Source organism: Neolamprologus brichardi, chromosome 18, assembly GCF_056152115.1.
Source record: "Neolamprologus brichardi isolate AB-2024 chromosome 18, ASM5615211v1, whole genome shotgun sequence".
NCBI lineage: Eukaryota > Metazoa > Chordata > Actinopteri > Cichliformes > Cichlidae > Neolamprologus > Neolamprologus brichardi.
Genome location: NC_142121.1, coordinates 16453572 through 16477307, shown reverse-complemented (window position 1 = coordinate 16477307; position 23736 = coordinate 16453572). Strand labels below are relative to the sequence as shown.

The window sequence follows — 23736 nt, the reverse complement described above, 5'->3', positions numbered from 1 at the left end:
CACTCAGAAAGTCAACCAATGGTGTGGATTTCAGTTCCCAGAGAACATTTTGTCTTTGTTTGAAGTTTCAAAATGTGACAGATGGTGTGAATCATCTGAAACTTAGTTAATTATAATCAAAAACTGCTGATGTTGCAACCTGATGATGTTGCAACCTGATCTATGTGAACTGAAGTTAATGTTTAACTGACATAACATAGTTACTTGAAACATACTTCTCTTTTTTTATTCCTGACTTATGTCCTGTTGCTGACCTAACCTCCTAACTGACTACATGTAATGTTTCTAAATTCTAGATGCTCTCTATTTATAAATATCTAAACCTTAACAACTGCATTAATATCATTAGAAAATGATATGTTTAATCTTTTAACATTTATCCTGGTGTACCCCAAGTTTGAATTATTAAAACAACAAAAGGCAGTAGCATTAAATATTAACTGTATTTATTTATTGTGTGAATTTTGGTTTTTTTGCATGGAGGTCGGTTCCTGTTGAGCTCGTCACCAAACCAAAGTCACAGCAGTGTTGCACAGGTAGTGTCTGAATGGATCCAACTTAAAGATACCACATCCTGTCTCACTTTATGGTACCACATGGACAACAGGTCAGCAAAAAAAAATCAGGTTGCACTTTATCCTGTTTATCTTGTGTAGTTTCCTCACTGACTTCCTCAAGAAGTGTGCACAAATGTCATGTATTCGTGAATCACCTGCTTTACTTTGTGCAAGACTGAGAATATTCTGTGGCAGAGTTCAGTTTGTTCCAAATAGAGTTGCACTACCAACAGTGAAACCAGCAGCCTTTTAACCCTGTAGCAGAAAGATGCCATTATTAGTTTTGGAAATGAAAAATGTACATTTCTTGTTTTTAACAAGAATCTCTCTTTTTTTCTCTCTCTCAACTAAAACAATTTTCCTGTTGTCCATCAGCGACTCCGGGACTTTGCAGGTGTTCATACGTTCAGGGCCGTCAGACGAGGATCTGATGTTCCACAGTAACAGCAGTGAGAGCCGCTGGGGCAAGTTCTCTCAGTCTGTAGAGACGTCCAAACCTTTCCAGGTATCCCAAACAGATTTAGCTGTTACATTAGAACCCAGGAATATTATATACATATTTACATGCTCTCTCAAAAACAGCTGCTGATCGAGGCAGAGACTGGCAGAGGATTCATTGCCATTGATGACATTGGTCTCACACCAGGCCTCTGTCAAGGTACTGCTATTCTTTTTTTTGTTGTTGTTGCATTCCCTTTTTTCTTAGTAAAGCAAGTTACAGAAAATATTTTGTTTTCTTTTTGACACAGTTAATGAAACAAATTTAGGGTTTGCGGGTTGCTCGTTTGAGAATGGCACATGTAACTGGGAGGACATCAGTGTTGGCCAGTGTCGGTGGATGAGAGGAAGGAACGTTACTGGGAATACAGGACCACCCGTGGACCACACTCTGGGCAATAATCTTGGCAAGGCCAAATACACACACTAAAGCTATAATAATACATTTACACCAAGTGTCAAATCAAACTGTCTCAGATTACTTTTCCTAAACCTGGACTCTTCTTACAATCTCAGCCGGCTTTTGTCTTTTTGTACAATTTGTACAGTCTTAGCAACACTTGTGTTTATGCAGTTTCACACTGAGATAAGTGTAGACAATCAGCAGTTTTAAGTAGGTTCTGATCTGACGCATCCAGGTTGGTACATGGCAGTGGAACCTATCCGGGGTGATCAAATGAGCCCTGCTACCCTCCAGAGTCCCTTCATGAAACAGGCTAGCACCACCTGCATACTGCACTTCTTCTACAACATGTATGGAGAGGGTATGTTTATAGGATCTATGTCTTCAGCAAATAAATAAATAAATAAATAAATAATACAATTCAAAAAAATTATTCCAACCTTTGCAACAATCAATCAATCAACAGATGCAGAAGAGCTGAACATACTACTGAAGGAGGGATCCAGGACCACCAGGCTGTGGTGGTTATCTGGTAACCACGGAGATTCATGGCAACACGGTGAAGTAACGATTGGCAGAATACCTCAGGACTTCACCATCCTGTTTGAGGCCTCCAGGACCTTCGAAATGCCCGGATACATCGCTATTGATGATGTGGACTTCACCAACTGCAGCCTGCCTGGTAGGCTACCTGCTCAGCCTGTGCGCTCTGATGTCCTCTTTACTATTTTGTCCCTTTTGAACTTTTATTTTTTATCTTTTTAAAAATTATTATTAGAGCCACAGCCTCAGTGTCCTGAGGGTGTGTTCACATGCAACAACAGCGTGTGTGTGGACACCAACCATGTGTGTGACTTCAGCGATGATTGTGGGGACTGGTCTGATGAAAAGAACTGTGGTGAGAAAAGAAAAATGCTCTGTGGTAGATTTTGTACTTGGAAACTGAATTTCCTGTTTTAATTACATTTATTTTTTTTTATTATTCACTTCTTTCTTTATCTGCTAATTACGTAGAGCTACAAGGTGTGTTGGAGCGCTGCAGCTTTGAAGACGGTCTGTGTTCCTGGGCAGCAAGTGATGTGGACACACCCGGAGCTGAGTGGACAGATCACAAAGGAGAGGACGCCTGGCCCCACCACGGACCTCACAGGGACCACACACAAAATTCTGATGCAGGTCTGCGAGTTAAAGTCTGAATTATCTTTGCTTTGAATCAGTAATGCTGTGATTTATTTTATTGTTTAATCCCCTCTTATCCAAACAGGTCACTACATTATACCTGGAACTCACCTGACTGCAAGTGGCGAGACAGCAGAGATTCTGTCCAAAACTTTATTGCCCAGCTTTAATTGCACTGTGAGTTTACTGTATGTAAATTAAAGTGTTGTTTACAGAAAAACACCACCTTGTGTTTTTTAGGCTACTGACAAGTCATGTCACAAAGCTACATAAAAGCTAAAAGAAAATCACCAAAATGTCAAATGGGGAGAAAAAGCAGGCAGTTAATAAGCTCTTAATATGCTGCAGTGGTTTCATTAATACAGATAATAGTAATAGCTGATGGGGACAAAATCTTGACAGATTGACAAACTGCAGGAGATAATAATAATAACCTTTGATGTATTTAATAGCATCTATTTGAAGCAATTATGGGGCACAGTGCAAATAAAAACTGCTGAACACTTCTGTAATTATACTACAGTAATAACAATGCTTATCTACACATATTTTTATTACCTTTCTGATTCTTATCTTGAGTAATTGCAGTAAAGTATTAACTACTCCTGCAGGTTGCTGAGTCTACAAGAATTCTTTAGCAAACACCATCCTGTCGTCAGCCCGTTCTTTTTATGCTCATGGTACTGTTGCAATACTTTCAGGTGAGATTCTTCTACTTCAGCCTGAATGATGCTTCAGGCCGACTAACTGCACAGTCCAGGACTCTACGGTCCGGTAGTGACGACAGAGTTTTATGGACCAGGGAAGCATCACAAAGCTACAGCTGGCAGAGAGCCGAGGTTACGTTGTCCTCCGCAGCCAGCAGCAAGGTTAGTGAGGACACAAGCAGTTAATTGAATGGCAGCCACTGCCTCATGTGTATAAATGCTGTTAGACATCAACTTAAATAATAGGCTTAAATCCCTGAAGCTTACAGACATTATTGGAATTATAAGACCAAAAAGACTGTTGAGGCCTTTGCATAAAAGTGAAAGTATCTGTAGATGAATGAATACTTCTTATATGTACAATATAATTATGTGTTGTATCAGAGCTGCTCCCTAGCAGAATAATAGCTAAAAGGCCACAGTCTAATCTCTGTTTTATCCTCAGATTGCCTTTAGGTATGAGCTCGGCGGCGGTCCCAGAGGTCTGGTTGCACTGGACGATGTATCTTTCTCCAGGGATTGTGTATTTGACCCCGACAACAGCGAGCTACCTGACCTGTCGTCGACCTCTGCCCCACCATCAACCTCTAACACACCCACTTCTCCACACTTGACCTCTACTGCACCAATAAACCCCTGTCAGGTAAGCTGCAGAATCTGACTTTATTTATGTGATAGCAAACTTAGAAAACATAAATTATAAACAAGTCTAAATACACAGTGGGTATTTGTCGCTTTTTTTTCCTGATGCAGGATAATGAGTTTTTTTGCTGGCAGTCACCGGAAAAAGTGTGTATTCTGGCTACCTTACAATGTAACTATCATCTAGACTGCCCGCAGGGGGAAGACGAAGCCGGCTGTGGTGAGAGCTGCATATTGTATTCAGTGTTTCTAGCAAGAAGTTTGTCTTGAAAAAAGTGTTATTATCAAAGTTGTGGCAAAAAAAACTATTGAGAAAAGGCCATCTAATCACTGTTTTTCCTGAATGTGGCTAGTTGGAGAGGTCATTTAAAACAGTAACGCTGCCATAAAATACACTTCTGTAGTCCTCTAAATGCTAATGTAGCCTACTGCGACAATCCTTAAAAAAATTCCTCCTTTGCAATGGTTAAAATGGTTTATTCATCCCATTTTAAAGCCTGCATGTTGTGGTGCTGCTGAATTTCATTATGAGTAGTGTTTTTACATTTTGACAGTAAATATGGTGGAGTAAATATTACCAAACAGTATTATGAAATTTCACTGTTACTTACAGTGTTTATCCACTGTATAAAGATAGTTTTATTCTCAGGCTTTTTTTATGCCAAATATTCATTTTTTTAAGCCGTGCTGTATAAAAAAGAAGCACTGGAATAGTTGGGAAAGTTTTCATAAGCGCAAGAAATCAGATACAGATGGACTCTGCATAGAAATGAGTTGCACACTTATCCCCAAACAGGTCATGTGCAATTTCAGCGCCAATGAAAGAAGAAATTTAAGTCCTCGCACACTTATGCAGTGTTGTGATTTGTAAGCCTTGATGACAATTTTAGTGCTTTGACATAACCATAAATAGGCTGTTTGTGCTAGAAAACCCTCCAATGTGGTTGAATTATAACAATTCTGCAAAGAAGAGTGGGTCAAACTTCCTCCACAGCAATGTGAACGATTCGTTATCGCAAACGCTTTGCTGCCAAGGGTGGTGACTTACAGTTATTAGGTTTAAGGGGTGAGTACTTTTCATATATGGGAGGCTAGTAGGTTTGCATAGCTTTTATTCCCTTAATAAATGAAATCATCAAAACTGCCTTTTGAACTCAGGAAGGGGGCAAAACGCTTTCACAGCACTGTAATTGCCACCAAAACCTCTTGTATGCCTTTAACAGGAGAAAACTGGATCAGTTATGCGCTTCTTTCTTTTGAGGCTTGTGTTTGGGCCCAGCACTTGTTTTTTCTTTGGCCGTGATGACCATGAATATTGTGACTGTTTTATCAGCAGAAATTCCTTTGACTGACGCACCTGCATACAACACAAAATCTTTTAAAAGCAGTTTACTTCTCTTGAGCGAGTGATTTCCACAGCAGTGTTACTTCTTGATTTGAACCCTTCAGGTCCGTGCACATTTGAGAATGATCAGTGCCGATGGACTGATGTTAGCGATGGACAGAGCAAGTGGCAGAGGCAGCGAGCCAGTAACAACACTGAGCCACCCACTGATCACACTGCAGACACAGGTGGCTGTTATTAAGTAGTTCGTTGATGTTATTGTCATAGCTTCACTTCACAGCGTGTTTAATCACCAGGTGTCTGTTATTCTCAGGCTACTACATGAGAGTTAATTTCAGTAAGGGGTCTACACAGAGTGAAGCTCAACTCGAGAGTCCCCCGCTGTCTCCTTCGTCCCCCTACTGCCAGATTCGGTAAGCAGTGATGCGCAGACAAATGATCGCGTCGAATCTGTTTATTTTGATGGATATATTTGATGGATATGTCCGTGTATGAATTGCTCAATGCTTCAAAGCTCCCCTCCCCTCTTTCTACCATGCAAGTGTCTTCCCAATCCAACGCTCTCTCTGCTTCTTCCTTCCTTCTTTCCTACACACAGGTTTCACTTCCACATCAGTGCAGAGAGCGCTGGGTCACTCAGAGTGCTTATGCAGCAAGCTGGAGGGAGTGAAGCAATCTTGTGGTCACGTAGTCACAGCACCGTCTCTCATTGGAGCCCGGAGCATCTGCCTCTCGGCCTGCACCAGCAGCCTTATAAGGTGTTTGATTTTGCCTCCTCTCAACAATGAAAAATGTACACGGGAAGCAATGAGAACAAATGAGTTTCATATAATAATAAATAATAAATACTAATCATTAAAAAGTGCCTGACCATTTTTTGTCACCAGGTTTTGTTCAGTGGCGTGAATAATGCAGCTGCTTCTCATGTTGTTGCTGTGGATGATATCTCTTTCCTAAACTGTGAAAAACCCTACCAACCTCCAGGTAAATAAAGTTAATTCAAAGTGACTGTTAGTGAATATATGACATGAGAGGTAGGGGAATGAGTGTGGTGCATGTATCATTTTATATCCATTTTTGTGCCATGTTCAGACTTCCCGGATTATTTTTGTTTTCCTTCCCTTCTTAGCTCTGGCATCCTTTGGCTGTTCTTTTGAAGATGGCCTGTGTGCTTGGGTTCAGGGGGCTGAGGATCAGCTGGACTGGCTTAGCGGGGCAGGTCCCACTCAAACCTCTAACACCGGGCCTGCAGGAGACCACACCAGCAGCAAAGGTCCTTTTACCTCATGCAAAACTTTCATTATGCTAGTCACAATATTGTTGCATATTTATGCAAGTGCCAGATGCCTTGTGTCCTTCAAGGCTGGCCTTTGTAACCTTTGCTGAGCATCAGCCACTATAACCACAAGTGACCATTAATGCAAATTGACTGTTGACATGATAACAAGTAGACCTGAGTGAACAGGACAGACTGAGTAATGTCCATCACAAAATGGCAGAATGCACATAAAAGACAAATCCTGTAAGACTAACTGCAAGATGGTGCATCTTAATTCCACAGTTAAAGCTTAAAATTGATTAACTGGGCAGTTTTCATAAATTGTTATAAACATTAGCTTAGTTTTTGGGACTATATAACCAAAAAGAAATAGTATTGTATTGCTTGAAGCAGTGGCATGATTACATAAAATTATAGTCTTACAAAATGTCTATTTCTTTTTACTTTTAGCATTTCTCAAATTTTGGTTTCTAAAATTCTCCCTTTAAACTTTTTATGACTCAGTGTGAGACAATGTGAAAGTGGAGCATCACTCCTCACACGCCACATATGCAAGCTTAGGACATAAGTTGCAAATTTATTTTTTATTAAAAGGTTGAGACATTGAAGTTGTCTTGTTTTTGTTTCACAGGGAAATACCTTTACATTGAGAGTTCCTCACCAAGCATAAAGGGTGATTCAGCCCAGCTGAAGTCTTCACTGCTTCCACCTGCTGGTGAAAAAGGATACTGTTTTTCATTTTGGTACCACATGTTTGGAGCCACTGTGGGTTCCCTCAAGATGTTCCTGCAAACATCTGATCCCTTAGAGAAAACTCTGGTAAAAATATGCATAAAATTAGTCATTTTCTCAATTTGTTTTATCCAGTGAACGCCAAAAAATATGGCAGAGGCCTTAAGAAGGCCGCTTAGGTTTTTTTTTTTTTTCTTTTTGTTAGTCATGCCGTTTTAGTCTGGACACGTTACTTCCCTTTACTGCAGGAAAAAAAGGGGGAAAAAACGTCTGTGTGGCCGATTGAGAAATATTTGCGGCTGTTTCCACTGTGTTTTTCTCTGTGTTATTATACTTTTCACATTCTTGTGAAATGCTGATTGCAAAATCACATTAATGCATGGCATAATGAATGCAAGATGCACACTTTCAGTGCATAACACTGTGTTGCAAAAATCCTCCTCACATCCTTATTGGGATGAGTGAATCAACATCCTGTCTTTCCTGTAGGTGTGGCAAAAATCAGGAAACCAAGGAGATGAGTGGCTGCAGGTTCAGAGCCATGTGAACGTGCAGAAAGTCCACCAGGTTGTTCTGGAGGCAGCAGTGGGGGGAGAGGCTGGAGACATAGCCATCGATGACATCTCCTTGAGTCCTGGAGCATGTCCTGTTTCTGGTAATGGAGCTGAAAATGATAAAAATTCCAAGCAACCACATTAATGTCTGTTATTTGCTATTTTTGCTACACATGTTAAGTAATTATAATGTTCCTTTTCAGTTTACTAGCTGTATGGATCAAATAAAATGCTAAGTAGGGGTTTAATAGTCATTTTGCAAGTATTCATTTTAAAAATGATGCAATAAGCGTATAAAAACATACCAGGTACTTCACGTGGGCATTTCAAGTTGCCCTGCCTCACACTCTCCTCTCCCCAGATACCAAAACAAGCCCTCCAAAATTTGTGAGGAAGCTGCCAAATTTCTATTTCGTCCTCTGTCAGCTGCATCTCTCTCTGATGTTTCAAACTTCCATCATCCCAACATCCACCCCTTCCAAAGAGATGTTTACTGAAGTTTAGACTCCAATTTCATTCATTTGCTCTATTAGATTTCAAACAGAAGCTCTCTGACCAAAATACATAATAGTTTAGCAGCTCACTGAAACTGCAGCAGAACTAGTCTTATCCAATGCACAGGGAGCACATATAGCTAACAAGCAGACAGTAATGTAATTAACTGCAACTGATATTACAGTGTTAATCGAAAACTATCATGTCTAATGTCCTCAGATTAAGTTAAAATGTAATAATGTTGTACAGATTTGTGTGACTTTGAGGATGGGAGCTGTAACTGGGAGCAGCAAGCAGCCGGTGATTCTGAGTGGATCAGACATCAGGGATATACTCACAACCCTTACACAGGACCGGAGAGCGACCACACCACCAGCACACCTACGGGTCACTACTTCTACCTGCCTTCATCCTCTACTGACCGAGCTGGCCAGAAAGCTGCAATGTTTTCACCTCTGTACCCAGCAGGTGAGAGACTCAGCAGTATTTTTATATAATGCAGACAGGGGCCTGCGTTCAAACAGGGCCAAAACAGTTCAGGGGATTCAGATGTGGTTTTTCTTGTCCTTCAGACAAAGGATCTTGCGTGCAGCTGTGGTACCACATGTATGGCAAAGGAATGGGGACACTAAATGTTTACCAGCAAAGTGAAGATGGGAAGGAAGCTCTGATTTTCTCTCAGACAGGAGACCAGGGCCTTCTGTGGAGGTTTGCTCAGGCTTCTCTTCTGCCTCGGCTTCATCCTTACAGAGTGAGTCACAAAGATCCATCCAAACTAGTGAACAGAGCAATTTAAGTCATCATTATTTAGTCCAGTGAGAAAATTAGTTTTGTGTATTCGGTACGTACTGAAGCAGAGGGCAGCGCTCCAGCTGTAAACCAGTGCCTTGATCAGAGGCACAAAAACAGTTACATAAATAAACGTGTGAACAAATAGATGCACAGACAACAAAAAAAAAGCAGTACAGTGTCTAAATACATTTTTAATTTTTCACACTCAAATTTTGGCATTTCAGGGGGAAATATATTTATTTTAGTTGTTTTTATTCAATATTTTTTCAACAGCTTTGCCTACTGGTAAAAACAACTTATCTTCAGTAATTGAATTATTTTAAAAAGTAATAAATAGTTAAATGAGCTTCACCTTATTCTAATATAAAACATAATTAATGCTTTTCTGTTAATTCAGTAATTATAAAATATTAGTACATTTTAATACAGGTTTAACCCTGCTGTGGGTCATTATGTCCCCATAATCAGTATTATTACTCACCACTGAGGTTGTTCTTTTTTTTTGATGACACTGTACTTTTACTTCCACTACATTGTGGTATTGTTACACAAGTAAACTCTGGGAGTGTTTTTTTTTTTTTCATTACTACAACTGTATATATTTGTAAGCCATTTTCTTTATGTTGTTTTGATATGCTGCTTAATTTGACTGTGTTTGAACAACATCTGTAAATATTCAAAATAATAAGAGGTGTCATATTTTCATTTAATCGTTGTGTTGTGCAGAAAAAAGTCTGTTGTTTTTGTAAAATGGAGTTGAAACCCATGCACTAGTTGTTCTCAGAAAACATTAAAGTGTTTCCTGGTAATAATGTGGTGAATTAGAGTAATCTACAAAAAAACAGAAGACCAATACTTCAAAACCTGATCACATAAAACTGCATAAACACATATTACTGTGAGAGTTTATTTTCTTGGGCAAACACAAATTGTAGCACATTAATTGGTAACAGTACTTTGAGTGTACAACAGTGCAGTGTCACGGAAATGATACAAAAATATAAAATAACACTAAAATAACTCTTCCACTAAGATTTTTTAAAATCTGGTGTACATGCTTTGTGTCTCAGATTGTGGTGGAAGGTGTGAAGGCTGGCCCTACACAGGAGGGGGACATGGCTATTGATGATGTACAGCTGACTGATGATCAGTGTCTTCCTCGTGGATTTTGTGACTTTGAGGACACGATGTGTAGCTGGAGAAACCTGGGTGAAGGAGTCGACCAGGGAGACTGGCTCCGTGGCAGTGGTGGTTCCCCGAACCCACATACAGGACCCAGTGTGGATCACACTACTAATTCCACACAAGGTAGTAACTATACCGGATAGAGACAAAAAGTGAACTTTACAGATGCATGAAAAACACAATTGCCATGAGTTCAGTTATACACCATGAGTGACTCAAGCAGCATTCATAAAGAATCATTGTGGGAATAAAGCACTTTACAATTATTGGCTCGTGAGAAATAGCAAATGAGCACTGACTGTTTGAACTTTCATCCATGAAACACTTGGCTCAATGCCTAATGCAGAAGCAAGCTGTAAACCAGACGACAAAACTGTTAGCAGGAGGTCACTTTTTACACAAGCAGCAAATATAGAGCTAAGTTTATTCAATGTTTGCATTAACCTGATGTTCTTGAATCTAACATTCACTTTTATTTTACGTCTCTTTTGGGTCTCCCCTGGTCTTGAAGGAACCTGGAGGAGTTCTTAGTTGCCTGAGGCTATGATAGTCTCCAGATATATAAATAGATTAATTAGATTAATTCTAAATAGAATATAAATATTGATTGTAGCAGTTTTAATCACCAATAAGGTTCCGCATAGAGACAGAATTGATTATATAGAATAATTTGTCATCGGTAGACTGTGTACAAATACGTAAACCTTATTATATGTACAATTGGAAAAAAAGTATCAGTTTACCAGATTTGTAGTCAGCAAGTCCACCATGTCCAGCACTATGGCCTAAAGGAAGTATACCATCTGATAAGATAAGATAAGATAAGATAAGATAAGATAAGATAAGATAAGATAAGATAAGATAAGATAAGATAAGAAGAACTTTATTTATCCTGAGGGAAATTCTTTTGTTGTTCATTATTTTGATATGCATGCTTGTTTGAAATCACAGTTTTTCATGACACTTGCTGCTATTGTTAATGTGAATGTGCTTGCTGTGTTTCCATCAGGTCACTATGTTTACGTGGACAGTTTTGTGGGTGAGTGGGGAGTCTCATCCTTCCTGGTCAGTGATGTTTTACAGCCCTCCACACGAGGGCACTGTCTCACATTCTGGTACCACATGTATGGAAACCATGTTGGGACTCTCCGTGTCTATATAAATAACAGGTAAATACTTCTATCTGAAGATCATCAATATTAAACAATATTATTATACTAATGAAATTTTCTGCATTACATAAAATAAATGGGTGTCATCCTGTCTTGCAGGAAAATGCAGGCTGGTGGTGATGAAGTAGGCCTATTGAAGTGGACTGAAACAGGAAACAAGGGAGAAAAGTGGCAGATGGCAAATGTGTCTGTCACACATGATGAAGCATTCTGGGTATTACTGAGCTTGTGATAAGTTTCATGTGGAGAAATACACAAAATATAAAAGTGAAAAATGAAATGTTGATTTTATATTGCAGCAGATTACATTACAGATTACTTACCATTACAGAGAAATGATTCACAGGTGGACACAAGTAACACATTTGGAACAAAAACTCTTATGATTGCTTTTTGATAAAGCCCATTAGCCAATTTTCATGATGACTGTCAACAAAGGCAGTAGTTGACTTTAGAAGTCTAAAATTACTCCATTTTAAAAAATATATACATATAATAATAATAGGGGTATGGGTTGTACAGTGGTTACCTACTTTGTACCTATGGACGTAAACAAACCCAGGTCCTGGTAACTCAGGATTTAAACTATGTGCTTTTCAGATGTGGATCCCCGTGTTTTAACTTTGCTCTTTGATGCGTAACAGTTCTTCTCAGTTGGTTCTTTATAATATTTAATGATAATTTTACTTATGGATGGACAAAATGTTAATGTCAGTTATGCAGAGAAGGTCTGACAAGGATTTTTATGCAAACCCTTCATGAACCTCAGCATTAACAAAACACTGAAATATTAACCTAACAGCAGCACTTAAGAGATTATGTATTTGAATGGGTTTACTGAGGATTTATATAATTTGTGGCTGAGTATTTCACTTTCTCTCAAAGCCTTCATTGTCTGGGGATTGTGACAGATGTCAGGAGCAAACGTTTGAATTTATAGGCGATGGCATACATGCTGTAAATGCACTTGTATTTATGGGCTTTAAGACTTTATTTACATTTAAATTACAGATTGTTTGTCATTACAGCAGTTCTTTTGTTAAACCTGCGACTCACCGACTTCATTCATGGAATTAAGCACTCATATACACCCATACAGTGATATACAAATCCCTTTAATTTAAGCAGTCTGGATCATAATTTTGTTTTTGCATGGAAGTAATTTTATTCTTCTTATGTGATTTGTACACAGTTGTGTGAGCTCAGAGGTGGGCAGCAGTATATATTTGACAGTTACATTGCCTCGCTACAGTCTGCTTCATGTTTTTTTTAGATATATATGTAACCTTTAAACTTCTCTCTCTTTCCTTCGCCACAGTTTGTGTTTGTGTATCAGCGAGGCAGGACGGCAGGTGGGGACGTTGCTCTTGATGATATCACCATCATTCCAGGCAGCTGCTACACAGAGCCTCCCATTGATCACTTTGACAATAAGGGTAACTATAGGCCGCCGGAGGATACTTCATAAATACGTCTTACTATGTTTTTCATAGAAAACTAGAAGAAAATAATTTCTTGTACTGTGGAAAAATGCTTTTCTTATGTAAAAAACAACAAATTATTTGTGGGTTTACATATTATCCCCAATGACCATAGCAAAACACCTATTTGCATTAATATTTGGGGCAGACACTGTCTCTTTTTTTTTTCTTTTGCACTTTATAGCACAGACTGCCAAGCAAGGTTTACTCCCAATTGTTTAGTATTTACTCCCAATACTTTAAATGGGTCACGAATATTTATCATTTGATTTTGGCAGCTTGAAGTTAATTTTTAAAACAAATCAAACAGGACTAAACACTGAAAATCGATACATGTAATAGTTATATATGTCTAGGTTGTTTACCTCCACAGGACAGTGTGTATTTGACTAAACAATGACCAGACAGTGCTGCTCATTTATGTGCTTTTATCTGCCTTCACTGATAAGAAGAACATCTTTGAATATTGTCAGCTTCGTCTTTCAGAAAGTGAAATATTGGAAAAACAGTCATCTGTTTGAATGTGCATTCATCATGGTTCTCTTTGTGTGCAGGTATGATTGTCGGCCTTGCAGTTGGGCTAATTGTTCTTGCTGGGATCATCATCTTCATCGTCCTCGTTATGCTGAACCAAAATCATAATAAAATGTAAATTTAACAACAGTGATTAGGGATTCAACATCAGGTGCACATTAATGGTGATTGCTCGTTTTTGATGTTCAATAACATTTGTACTTTGTGGTCAGGAATCAGCAGCTATTTGTGAACGATGACGATGCGATTAACCAGAACTCAGTGTTTGACCTGTATGACTGCAGAATAGATGTAAGTAAACATGATGTGGTAACAGGAATCCTGTTTTGTTTTTTTATCAGATTATTTAAATATGTTTCTTTTCAGGGCACGCAACATGGCACTGAATCTGACTTCTCCTTCTTTAACAAGATTTATGATCCATCGCCGCAAGCAAGGGAGGCCACCACTTCATCGACTGACGCTTAGGCCAGATGTTTTTCTGTCAAAGTAAATAAAATAAGTAAAATCGAAAGGATTTTTCTCTTTATTGAATAGATGTTAATTTCATGAAATCAAGTAAATTACGTTAGAATGTGCATGTGGGACTTTTCTCAGGAGAGAACATAATCAGTAATTCCTTAAGTGTAGGATGCATCCCCCTGGTGGGCCCTGAAGATACTGCAGGTTGGCATAACAATCTTTTGCCTTTTAAATTATCCACATTAAAAAAAAAAAAAAACAACACTAAAAGAAGACAGCCATTGTATTTAAAAATGAAGCATTACTCTTAATTTTCTGAACCATTTTCCCATCTTTAGCTTGTAACAGGAAAAACTAAAACAGGGGAAATGGCTATCAGGTGCAAGAAGTAAAGCTGCTGCCAGCAAGTCGCCACTAAATCAAAGTGAATTAGTGAAAAATACATTGAAGGAAATACTCTAGCTTCTGCTTGTATGATGAGGTAAAACCTTTGCAAAAACGTATAGTATTCTTATTTTAGGAAACTATACATTTTCCTGTCATTGTGTAATAGAGGGCACTTTTTCTACAAAGGATCTTATGATGTCCAAAAGCAGCAGCTTCTTTCAAGTCTTTTTATTAGACAAAGGTTTCAGTGCAATGTATAATACAAAGCACTTTCAGAATTTTTACATTCTAGTTCTCTCCTCGACCATTAAACAACAACAAAAAAAAAAACACATAACCAAACATAAAACAAACAAACAAAAATCAGGAACAATAGTCGTGGGCCTTTCAAAAAAAAGTCCAGAAAAGGGGACCACAGTTTATAACATTTGTTTTTTGGCCCACAAGAGATTCAGGGTAGCGGCTCAGTTTCTGACCACATTACTGAGGTTTACTACAGTGTCAAGCTAATATACAGTGGTGCAGCGGTCTCCATTCCACATGTTTTCTATGTTTATATTAGCATCAAAATACACTTGAAGTGCTTGAAGTGCTACATGTAAAAGGTTTTCCTTATGGGGGATGCATATTTTCAAGAATGATGTTTGGTCCTGAGTTCACCCACTTTAACAACTGTCCAACTGTCCAACTTGTCCATGGGAAATATTCAATTATCAAAATAAAAATGTAAATAAAAAAGAATTAATTTGTTTTCTTTTGACCTGGTATCTGTAACCGGAAGGTCGTCGGTTCGATCCCCGGGCTCTCTGTCCTGGTCGTTGTGTCCTTGGGCAAGACACTACCGCCTACTGGTGTTGGCCAGAGGGGCCAATGGCGCGATATGGCAGCCTCGCTTCTGTCAGTCTGCCCCAGGGCAGCTGTGGCTACAACTGTAGCTGCCTCCACCAGTGTGAGAATGTGAGAGTGAATGAATAGTGGCATTGTAAAGCGCTTTGGGTGCCTTGAAAAGCGCTATATAAATCCAATCCATTATTATTAAAAACAAATATAGAAGGTATAATTTATTGAGTTATCATAGGCTAATTCTGACTAATTGCAACAATCCATTTTACACTGATCAGTAGCTGTACTTCATGGTCCAGAGGTTGTTCAACAGAATTAAACTAAAAAACATTCAGTTCTGTTATTTCAAGGTGCATCCTAATTTATTTTTGCCTATCCAAAATCAAAAACCCATCCAAGTCGAGTAAAATACTTTCACCACAAAAAAAGAAAGAAAAAGAAAAAGATTTAATTTTTAGGATGATGACTGAAGTACTCTGATCTTCTGCAGGCACATCCTTTACAACTCAGTTTTTAAAAATCCTGGAAACACCTGCTTTCAAGGTCAAAGGAGCTTGCAAAGAAAAGCGTCTGGACTTCTTTAAGTTACTTGAAGACGTTTCACCTCTCATCCGAGAGGCTTCTTCAGTTCTAAGGTCAAATGGTGGAGAGTCCCAGATATAACCCTAGTGGGAGTGTCCCCCCACAGAGGGACAAAAGGACCCCCTGATGATCCTCTAATCGCCTGAGCCAAGGTGTGGAACTGGGTGTGGGTCCCAATCAGCCAGAGTTTCGGGTGGGTTCATTGTGAAACCTGGCCCCACCTTATCATGCGAATTCCTGAGGTCAGATGGCCCAGGGTGTGAGTGGGCGTTAAGGCGTCTGGGAAGGGATCTCAAAACTGGATTATAGATGGCAGAGAGTTGGTGTCGTAAACCACCGCCTCTGTTCAAAGATGGTCGCTCACAGTGGACATAGATGGCTTCTTTCACTCCTCTTTCAAACCATCTGTCCTCTCTGTCCAAAATGTGAACATTGGCATCCTCGAAAGAGTGTCCTTTATCCTTAAGATGCAGATGGACAGCTGAATCTTGTCCTGTGGAGGTCGCTCTTCTGTGTTGTGCCATGCGCTTGTGAAGTGGCTGTTTGGTCTCTCCAATGTAGAGGTCTGGGCATTCCTCGCTGCACTGTACTGCATACACCACATTGTTAAGTCTGTGTTTTGGCGTTTTGTCTTTCGGGTGAACCAAGACACAAGAAGTGGAATCCTTCACTGCGCACATCAACGCTGTGGATAAAAACATCAAGTTCACCAGGGAAGACACGAAGGATGACTGTTTGCCTTTCCTGGACTGCGCTGTGCACATTGAAGAGAATGGCAACCTCAACATCGAAGTTTACCGGAAGCCCACACACACGGACCAGTACCTCCTGTTTGACTCCCATCACCCTCTGGAACACAAACTTGGAGTAATTAGGACCCTACACCACCGGGCAGAACATGTTCCCTCTAAGCCTGAAGGGAAAAAGAAGGAACACACACATGTAAAGGAAGCACTCAAAACGTGCGGCTATCCTAAATGGGCGTTTTTAAAGTCAGCAAAGAGGCACAGAAAAGAAGATCAGACACCAGCGAGGGAGGATAAGAAGGACAGGCGCAACAACATTGTCATCCCCTATGTAGCCGGTGTATCAGAGAAACTCAGGAGGGTTTTCTCCAAGCATGACATCCCGGTGTACTTCAGACCCAGCAACACACTCAGACAAAAACTGGTTCACCCGAAAGACAAAACGCCAAAACACAGACTTAACAATGTGGTGTATGCAGTACAGTGCAGCGAGGAATGCCCAGACCTCTACATTGGAGAGACCAAACAGCCACTTCACAAGCGCATGGCACAACACAGAAGAGCGACCTCCACAGGACAAGATTCAGCTGTCCATCTGCATCTTAAGGATAAAGGACACTCTTTCGAGGATGCCAATGTTCACATTTTGGACAGAGAGGACAGATGGTTTGAAAGAGGAGTGAAAGAAGCCATCTATGTCCACTGTGAGCGACCATCTTTGAACAGAGGCGGTGGTTTACGACACCAACTCTCTGCCATCTATAATCCAGTTTTGAGATCCCTTCCCAGACGCCTTAACGCCCACTCACACCCTGGGCCATCTGACCTCAGGAATTCGCATGATAAGGTGGGGCCAGGTTTCACAATGAACCCACCCGAAACTCTGGCTGATTGGGACCCACACCCAGTTCCACACCTTGGCTCAGGCGATTAGAGGATCATCAGGGGGTCCTTTTGTCCCTCTGTGGGGGGACACTCCCACTAGGGTTATATCTGGGACTCTCCACCATTTGACCTTAGAACTGAAGAAGCCTCTCGGATGAGAGGTGAAACGTCTTCAAGTAACTTAAAGAAGTCCAGACGCTTTTCTTTGCAAGCTCCTTTGACTACGATGACCTGGATGACTGAGAACCTTCACAGACACCTGCTTTCAAGATTACCTGTTTGCATAACGTAATAATCTGTGTGTGCAAGAGAAAAATAAAATATCTTCTAGAACATCGAAGGCCCTTTTTTCCCCATTTTGATTCATTTATTTGATTACTCAAAAAAAAAAAGAAAACTGGATCTTCATGGGGCCACTGCTTGGGTTTGAGAATGTCACTACTACGCCCCTGTGTCCGCTCAACGAACCCACAAGGTCGGAAAAAAAACAGTAAATTGCATTTTTAAAGCCAAAGATTGGCTTTAAGGCTCCTTATTTATTCCCACCGTGGCATACATCTAGACACATCGAGCAGCTGTTGAAGAGAGTCGCGTTTTTTTACGGCTTTTAGCCCACCAAACCACGTGGGACGTTATACTCGACGGCTTCATTGAACGAGCTCACAATCAGAGAGAGTACCAGGAAGACAGACAGAGGGAGAACTGTGCTGAAAGAACAATGGGAGTAGACGTCGAAACCCTCAGACCAGGAGACGGTAAAGCTTTTTTTGTCCTCCCCTCTTTAGTTCCAATTATTCCGTCCCTTTAAAACTATATTTGCCTTTGGGTGTATATCAACCTTCGTTTTCTTTCTTCAGGAAAGAGTTTTCCAAATAAAGGATCGACAGTTTCAGTTCACTATGTCGGTAAGCCTCGCCTCTTTTGACCATTTATTCATTTACTTCGAGGTGAAAAAATAAATATGTATTAGTATAAACTGGGTTTGTAATAAGCATCATTTCTCATTTCGTGGACCTGCGGACAGTTAAATGAGAATTTGATTGGTGGCAGCAAGCTAATTCTGTAGCTAGCACTGCTTAGCTTAGCTTAATTTAGCGTAGCGTAGCATAGCTTAGCGCCTGGAATTGAGGGGGCGGATAGCCCACCTTTAAGATTGCGACGTAATACCTACAATAAATAAAATGCGAGAAACGACAAACTACCGCTAGGGTAACGTGTCTTTATTTAAGGATTTGTGCTAATGTGAGCTATTCTAGCCGCATCCTGACAGCAGCTCCCGGCGTCCCAAGATGTCGAACAATTCCTGCTCAAACTAAGCTGCACCGTGTACCCTCAGCAGTACATTTTTACCCAGTCACCTTGTGTGTGAATACAACATGACAGTCACTCGAATCTTTTAATTTGTATCTTTTGGCTTCGCAGAGGCTATCAGGCTTTGACTTTATTAATTTGGGGCTGCTTTCCGACAGGCACCCTGACAAACGGCAAGAAGTTCGACTCCTCCAGGGACCGAGGACAACCCTTCCAGTTCAAACTGGGCGCAGGTGAAGTCATCCGTGGTTGGGATGAAGGTGTAGCTCAGGTAAGTGGAGCTTTGAATTTTGAATTCTGATCAATGTTATGTTAAACACATGAAAATACGTTCGTTGCCTTCGTTTTGGCAATAGCTCAGAGTCATTTCCCCCTCAAAAATAACAAAACAAAAATATCACCGTGGCTTACTTTAGCGTTTGTGTAAGATTATTGTAAGTCACAAATGAATCTGTTAAGATGTTGCTGCCTTTTATTATCAGAGGCTGCAAATATGAGCAGAAACCAGGCCATCCATTATCTACATTTTACACTCTGAGCCATTTTATCTGATGTTTGCTAGCAAGCCATTTTAATTCTGTTATTTCAGTGCTGCTTTTTAGAGCTTATGCTTTATCATATAGATTTTTATTTAATATTTGCATACTTATTTTGCTTTACATTTTCATTTCAAAAGAATTTTATTTTTAATAAAGTAATGGTCTGCCAAAAATACCAGAGATTTCATTGCTTGGCTAGATTATGAGGTAAAACTGTATCATAAAGGTATGTCGAAGACCGTAATTAGGATTGGTTGTTTTTTGCTTTTTATTTCATGTTTCTTATTAACTTAGTCATGAAGTGCACAAAGGCCAAAAGACTACTGTGGTTATGAGGTGTATAAGTTTAAATATTTCAAAATACAAACACAATCTTCTACACAGAAAAAAAAAAACCCACTTTGCGATCAGTTTGGTTGCCAGCAACTTGCTGCTGTTGCATGAAATTTGCAAGGAAGACACTGCCTTTTCCGCAATCACTCGCCTACTACTTGCTGCACAGTAGTAAAGCACTAAAAAGTGCAAGGTGCAAACAGGCAGTGCAGAGCAATCAGTCATGCAAACTGCAGCTGCTGCACACACAGTAAAACTGTTCATGCTGCACGTTACAGTAACAGAAAATACAGGCAATTTTCATCTGGGGCCTTCAGGCCTAGTATTTGTTGTTGTTTGTTGCTGTCTCATATGGCTTCACTCACTTAAGCCAGCGTGAAACGTCTAATGAACTATATTCACTTGTGTGATTTTTTTTTTTTTTTTTTTTTTTCTTTCTTTCTTTCTTTCTATTTAACACATCTTCAAAGCTGTATCAATCACTGGGAGGGCTTTTAAAACAAAGTAAACTTTGTTCATTTCACTCACCTATCTAACTTGGTCTTCATCTCCTCCACAGATGAGCCTGGGCCAGGTGGCCAAGCTGACCTGCTCTCCGGACTACGCGTATGGCAGCAGAGGATATCCACCCACCATCCCTGCAAATGCCACTCTTATCTTTGAAGTGGAGCTTCTGAAATTCTGAGGGTTTAAATTGAGTGTTACTATTCATTTTTCTTCCTCATCCTTTCCATCCACATTTAACAGTTTGATCAAAGGTGCTGTCATTATCATTCACAAACACTGATTAATTATTGCAGAAAGAATTTGTCTCAAATACATCTTGTGTAGATGTATTTGAGACAAATGAGAACAGGAAAATAAGCGTCTTAAGGTGATTGTGAAGTCTTTAAAATTTGAAGTAGTAGTAAAATAATTTGGGGAAATGCTGGTAGCTTTCTTGCTGGAAGTTGGATGACATAAGTAATACTTCTCTCTGTTCAATAAATATGAAAAACCCAGCTTAAGACCAGAATTCAGCAATGTCTCTGTTCAAAGAAATCAAAAATCCACCAAGTGCACCTTGGAAAAACAGAAGTCGAGTCGTATGCCAAGGCCAGTGCTTTATCTTGTGAATTTTAAATAAAATTATTTCAGTTGTTTCTTTCTTTGACCATGCTCAATCTCTCCACTGAAGTGACCAATAGATTCTGGGTTTTTTTGTTTTTGTTTTGTTTTTTTAACTCTGTGTAACAGCACTGAAAATCTAACTAATTAGTCATCTACAGGTGTTGGTAAATGACTTTACTGACCTTTTAAACAGTAGGCTCATATTTACCAAATGCATATGAGCAGTATTGATCTCATCTCACTTTATGTAGAAAGTCTTTGCCAAAAAAAAGCCTGTTTAATAGGTTTCAGATGAATTTAAACTGGCATTGGACGGAAAAAAAAAATCAGTATTAAAGTATATGATTGCTGAATCTGGCCAGTTTATATTGGTAACCTGAAAATGACAATTTAATGCAGTCTTGGATGCTAAGTGAAATTTGAGGATTTATTTAGCTTTATTTTCTGCCACTTGCCTGTTAAATTTTTAAGTTGTTGATTATCTGCATCTTACCCATTACTCAACACAAAGGGCACACGATAGCACGCCAAAAAACCAAGTAACATTTCAAAACGTGTTGGATATCAGTCCTTTTTAGGAAATTTTCATATTGTTCAAGCAGTTTTAAAGTAATGTGGTAATCCCTGTCAAAACACATATAACACCTTTTAGGGAATATTTTTTTCTGAGTAGATTTATCCCGTCAATAAAAGCATTGATTTGACAGCTTAAACAACCAAGAAAATAGGAAACTCTTTATATGTTTGGAAATAGTAATGCACGGTGACCTGTTCAGTTTCAAACATAATCATGCCATTTATATTGTTGGTTACATTTTATGAAACCTGTTCTCCTTTAACTTTCCTCCTGTATCTTTGAAGTTACAAAGTGTCTTTGTCTTTTGTCATAATACAGTCACATTACTGGTAGTGAGGTTTTTTTCTTCACTGTATCATCCATTGGAATTTGTCTTATCTTTGGGAACTGCATTCTTGAATTAAAAGCGTAAACTATAAATGTCTCATTCATTGCTACACCAAGTCTCTTTGGGAATTCTAGTTTAGAAGACTGCTGTATTTCCAAGAATTGGTGCAGATTTCTAAATTACTAAAAATGTGTTTTTGTTCTGCTTGCTTAAACGTATGTCAAAATTGAAATCCTTGAAAGATTTCTGCTCTGTGGGTTTACTGGTTGGAGTTAAACTGATCTGTAGCAGTTTAATGATAAATCCTGACCAGGAGTGTGAATTGCATTTTTTTTATAGCAATACTTTAAGTGCTTTTTTTTTTTATATAGGAAAGAGATGAGTTTTTATAAAGTGCCTATAAACGAAGAGTATTGTTAGGCTAATAGGCATTGCATTACTGTAATTAAAAGCAGTTATTGTTTAAGTTTTATCATATTAATGCCTAACTGAACATGTTAATATTCATTATACAGCTTCTTCAGTAACGACAATAGTATTTAAGATATATATCCATTTATTTGATGTCTTATATATACACTAATGAGTTCATGGGTTTATTTTTAGTAAGTTTATCAATAATTTAATGTAATTATGCTAATATATCTGTAATAGCTATTTTATAATACAGCAAAGCAACACCCAGGGTGCTCCTGCTTGTGTTGAGAGCCTAGCATCAAGTCACACAGGTGCCGCAGTTTCCTTGATCTCGTCTACATGTTTGTATCCATGATGCACCGCCATCTAGTGGAGAATAATTGAGTTGCATTCACTTAGACTCAGTAAGCTACCATCATATATATGTCATAAGATTTCAAATCATTTGACACTGGCTGTTTTATAGTCTGTTGTGTAAAAAAACAACAAAATAAACCCCAAATAGTATTGATATTTACTGCAGTTTATGCCCCTAGTAACCTGCACCACCTAACGGGTGGAAACAGGAAGTCACTGTAGTTTTGAGCAAATTTTTATGATGATAGAAATATTTCAAGCATCAACACGTTTTTTATGTCATAACGAAACAGCATTGCGTAAAATACCATGAAGAATATATTGCAAAATCAAAGTGAATTTACTCAAGTACAGGTGTTAGAGCACATCATCTCATGTGCCACTGTGCTTTTTTTCATTGTATATTCTGATCTTGATTTGTTGAGCTGTAAAGTAGAATTTAGCAACAAACATATACAGATATACAGCCATTAATATATTTATATAGCATAGCTACACTTTTACTGTAATGCACAAGATGCTGGAGAAACAAAGTAGAGTTTAGCAATAAACAGAAATATTTGGGCACAGCCTGGTGGATCTGAATGTCTCAAGATTACTTTATGTAAGAAGGATCCATCAAGTGGAACGATCTTTGTTAAAAGGATCCCGGTCATTTGATATGTGTTTGGGCTTTTATGAGGCCTATTTAACAAAGCCCACCTCTGCAGCCAGTCACGGGCTCTCCAGCTAATGATCCAGATGATAAGTTTTAGCCCGTTACACTTCCACTTACTAATTTACCTGTATTAGCTCATTTAATATAACATGATTTTCCTATATTAGATCGAACTCTATAGTATTCATTATTTTCCACTTTCTCCGGAGCTACATACAGGTTTTCACTTTTTAGCGTATGTGACATCTAGCAATCACTTTCTTTATTGCAGAAGCATCGTAGCAGAAAAGAAAAATAAACAGATCTTCAGTACAAGACGTGTAGTTTGCCTTTCTGAACACTAGAGGGTACTCTGGAGTTCATGAATTCAGAAGGCTATAGGATAATCATTACTGTACTCCAAGAAACAGATTGCTACAGCATTCTTAGTGTGCTCTTTGTTCTCTGGCTGGGGAATCAGAACTTACATGATCAGCTGCTAATTTCATTGAACATGAGTTCAAAGGTGACAAATGTTAGCTGGTTGCTGGCAGTTATTACTTATCCCTTTTTTCTACAATGACCAGTAGATAGGAAAATATAGTATTATAGTATTAGTATTATAGTATAGTATAATATCAAAACATCAAGAAAATAATTTTCTTCA

At 39.0% G+C, this 23736-nt stretch overlaps 2 protein-coding genes across 2 annotated transcripts; both read left to right on the top strand.

Annotated features, from left to right (window-relative positions):
- The first annotated feature begins 1701 nt into the window (after positions 1 to 1701).
- LOC102777367 (apical endosomal glycoprotein) lies at positions 1702 to 14052 on the top strand. The gene is made up of 24 exons (XM_087831786.1): positions 1702 to 1819; positions 1925 to 2140; positions 2237 to 2356; positions 2473 to 2634; positions 2723 to 2814; positions 3339 to 3506; positions 3790 to 3987; positions 4098 to 4206; positions 5436 to 5558; positions 5645 to 5744; positions 5930 to 6089; positions 6219 to 6315; positions 6461 to 6604; positions 7242 to 7429; positions 7832 to 7997; positions 8641 to 8859; positions 8964 to 9142; positions 10254 to 10491; positions 11378 to 11537; positions 11640 to 11754; positions 12859 to 12976; positions 13576 to 13669; positions 13768 to 13846; positions 13922 to 14052. The coding sequence occupies exons 1-24, from the start codon at positions 1702 to 1704 to the stop codon at positions 14021 to 14023; spliced, it is 3465 nt and encodes a 1154-aa protein (XP_087687912.1). The 3' UTR covers positions 14024 to 14052.
- A 4022-nt stretch (positions 14053 to 18074) lies between these two features.
- Positions 18075 to 21750, top strand: LOC102777553 (peptidyl-prolyl cis-trans isomerase FKBP1A-like). Its single transcript, XM_006792195.3, has 4 exons — positions 18075 to 18215; positions 18318 to 18365; positions 18930 to 19042; positions 20203 to 21750. The coding sequence occupies exons 1-4, from the start codon at positions 18179 to 18181 to the stop codon at positions 20326 to 20328; spliced, it is 324 nt and encodes a 107-aa protein (XP_006792258.1). The 5' UTR covers positions 18075 to 18178; the 3' UTR covers positions 20329 to 21750.
- The last annotated feature ends 1986 nt before the right edge of the window (positions 21751 to 23736 follow it).

Coding starts and splice junctions, on each gene's coding strand:
- LOC102777367 (XM_087831786.1), top strand. CDS start 1,702: ATGGCAGTGGAACCTATCCGGGGTGATCAAATGAGCCCTGCTACCCTC. Junction 2,141..2,236: donor CACCAACTGCAGCCTGCCTG/GTAGGCTACCTG, acceptor AATTATTATTAG/AGCCACAGCCTCAGTGTCCT. Junction 12,977..13,575: donor TGATCACTTTGACAATAAGG/GTAACTATAGGC, acceptor CTTTGTGTGCAG/GTATGATTGTCGGCCTTGCA.
- LOC102777553 (XM_006792195.3), top strand. CDS start 18,179: ATGGGAGTAGACGTCGAAACCCTCAGACCAGGAGACG. Junction 18,216..18,317: donor AACCCTCAGACCAGGAGACG/GTAAAGCTTTTT, acceptor TTCTTTCTTCAG/GAAAGAGTTTTCCAAATAAA. Junction 18,366..18,929: donor AGTTTCAGTTCACTATGTCG/GTAAGCCTCGCC, acceptor GCTTTCCGACAG/GCACCCTGACAAACGGCAAG.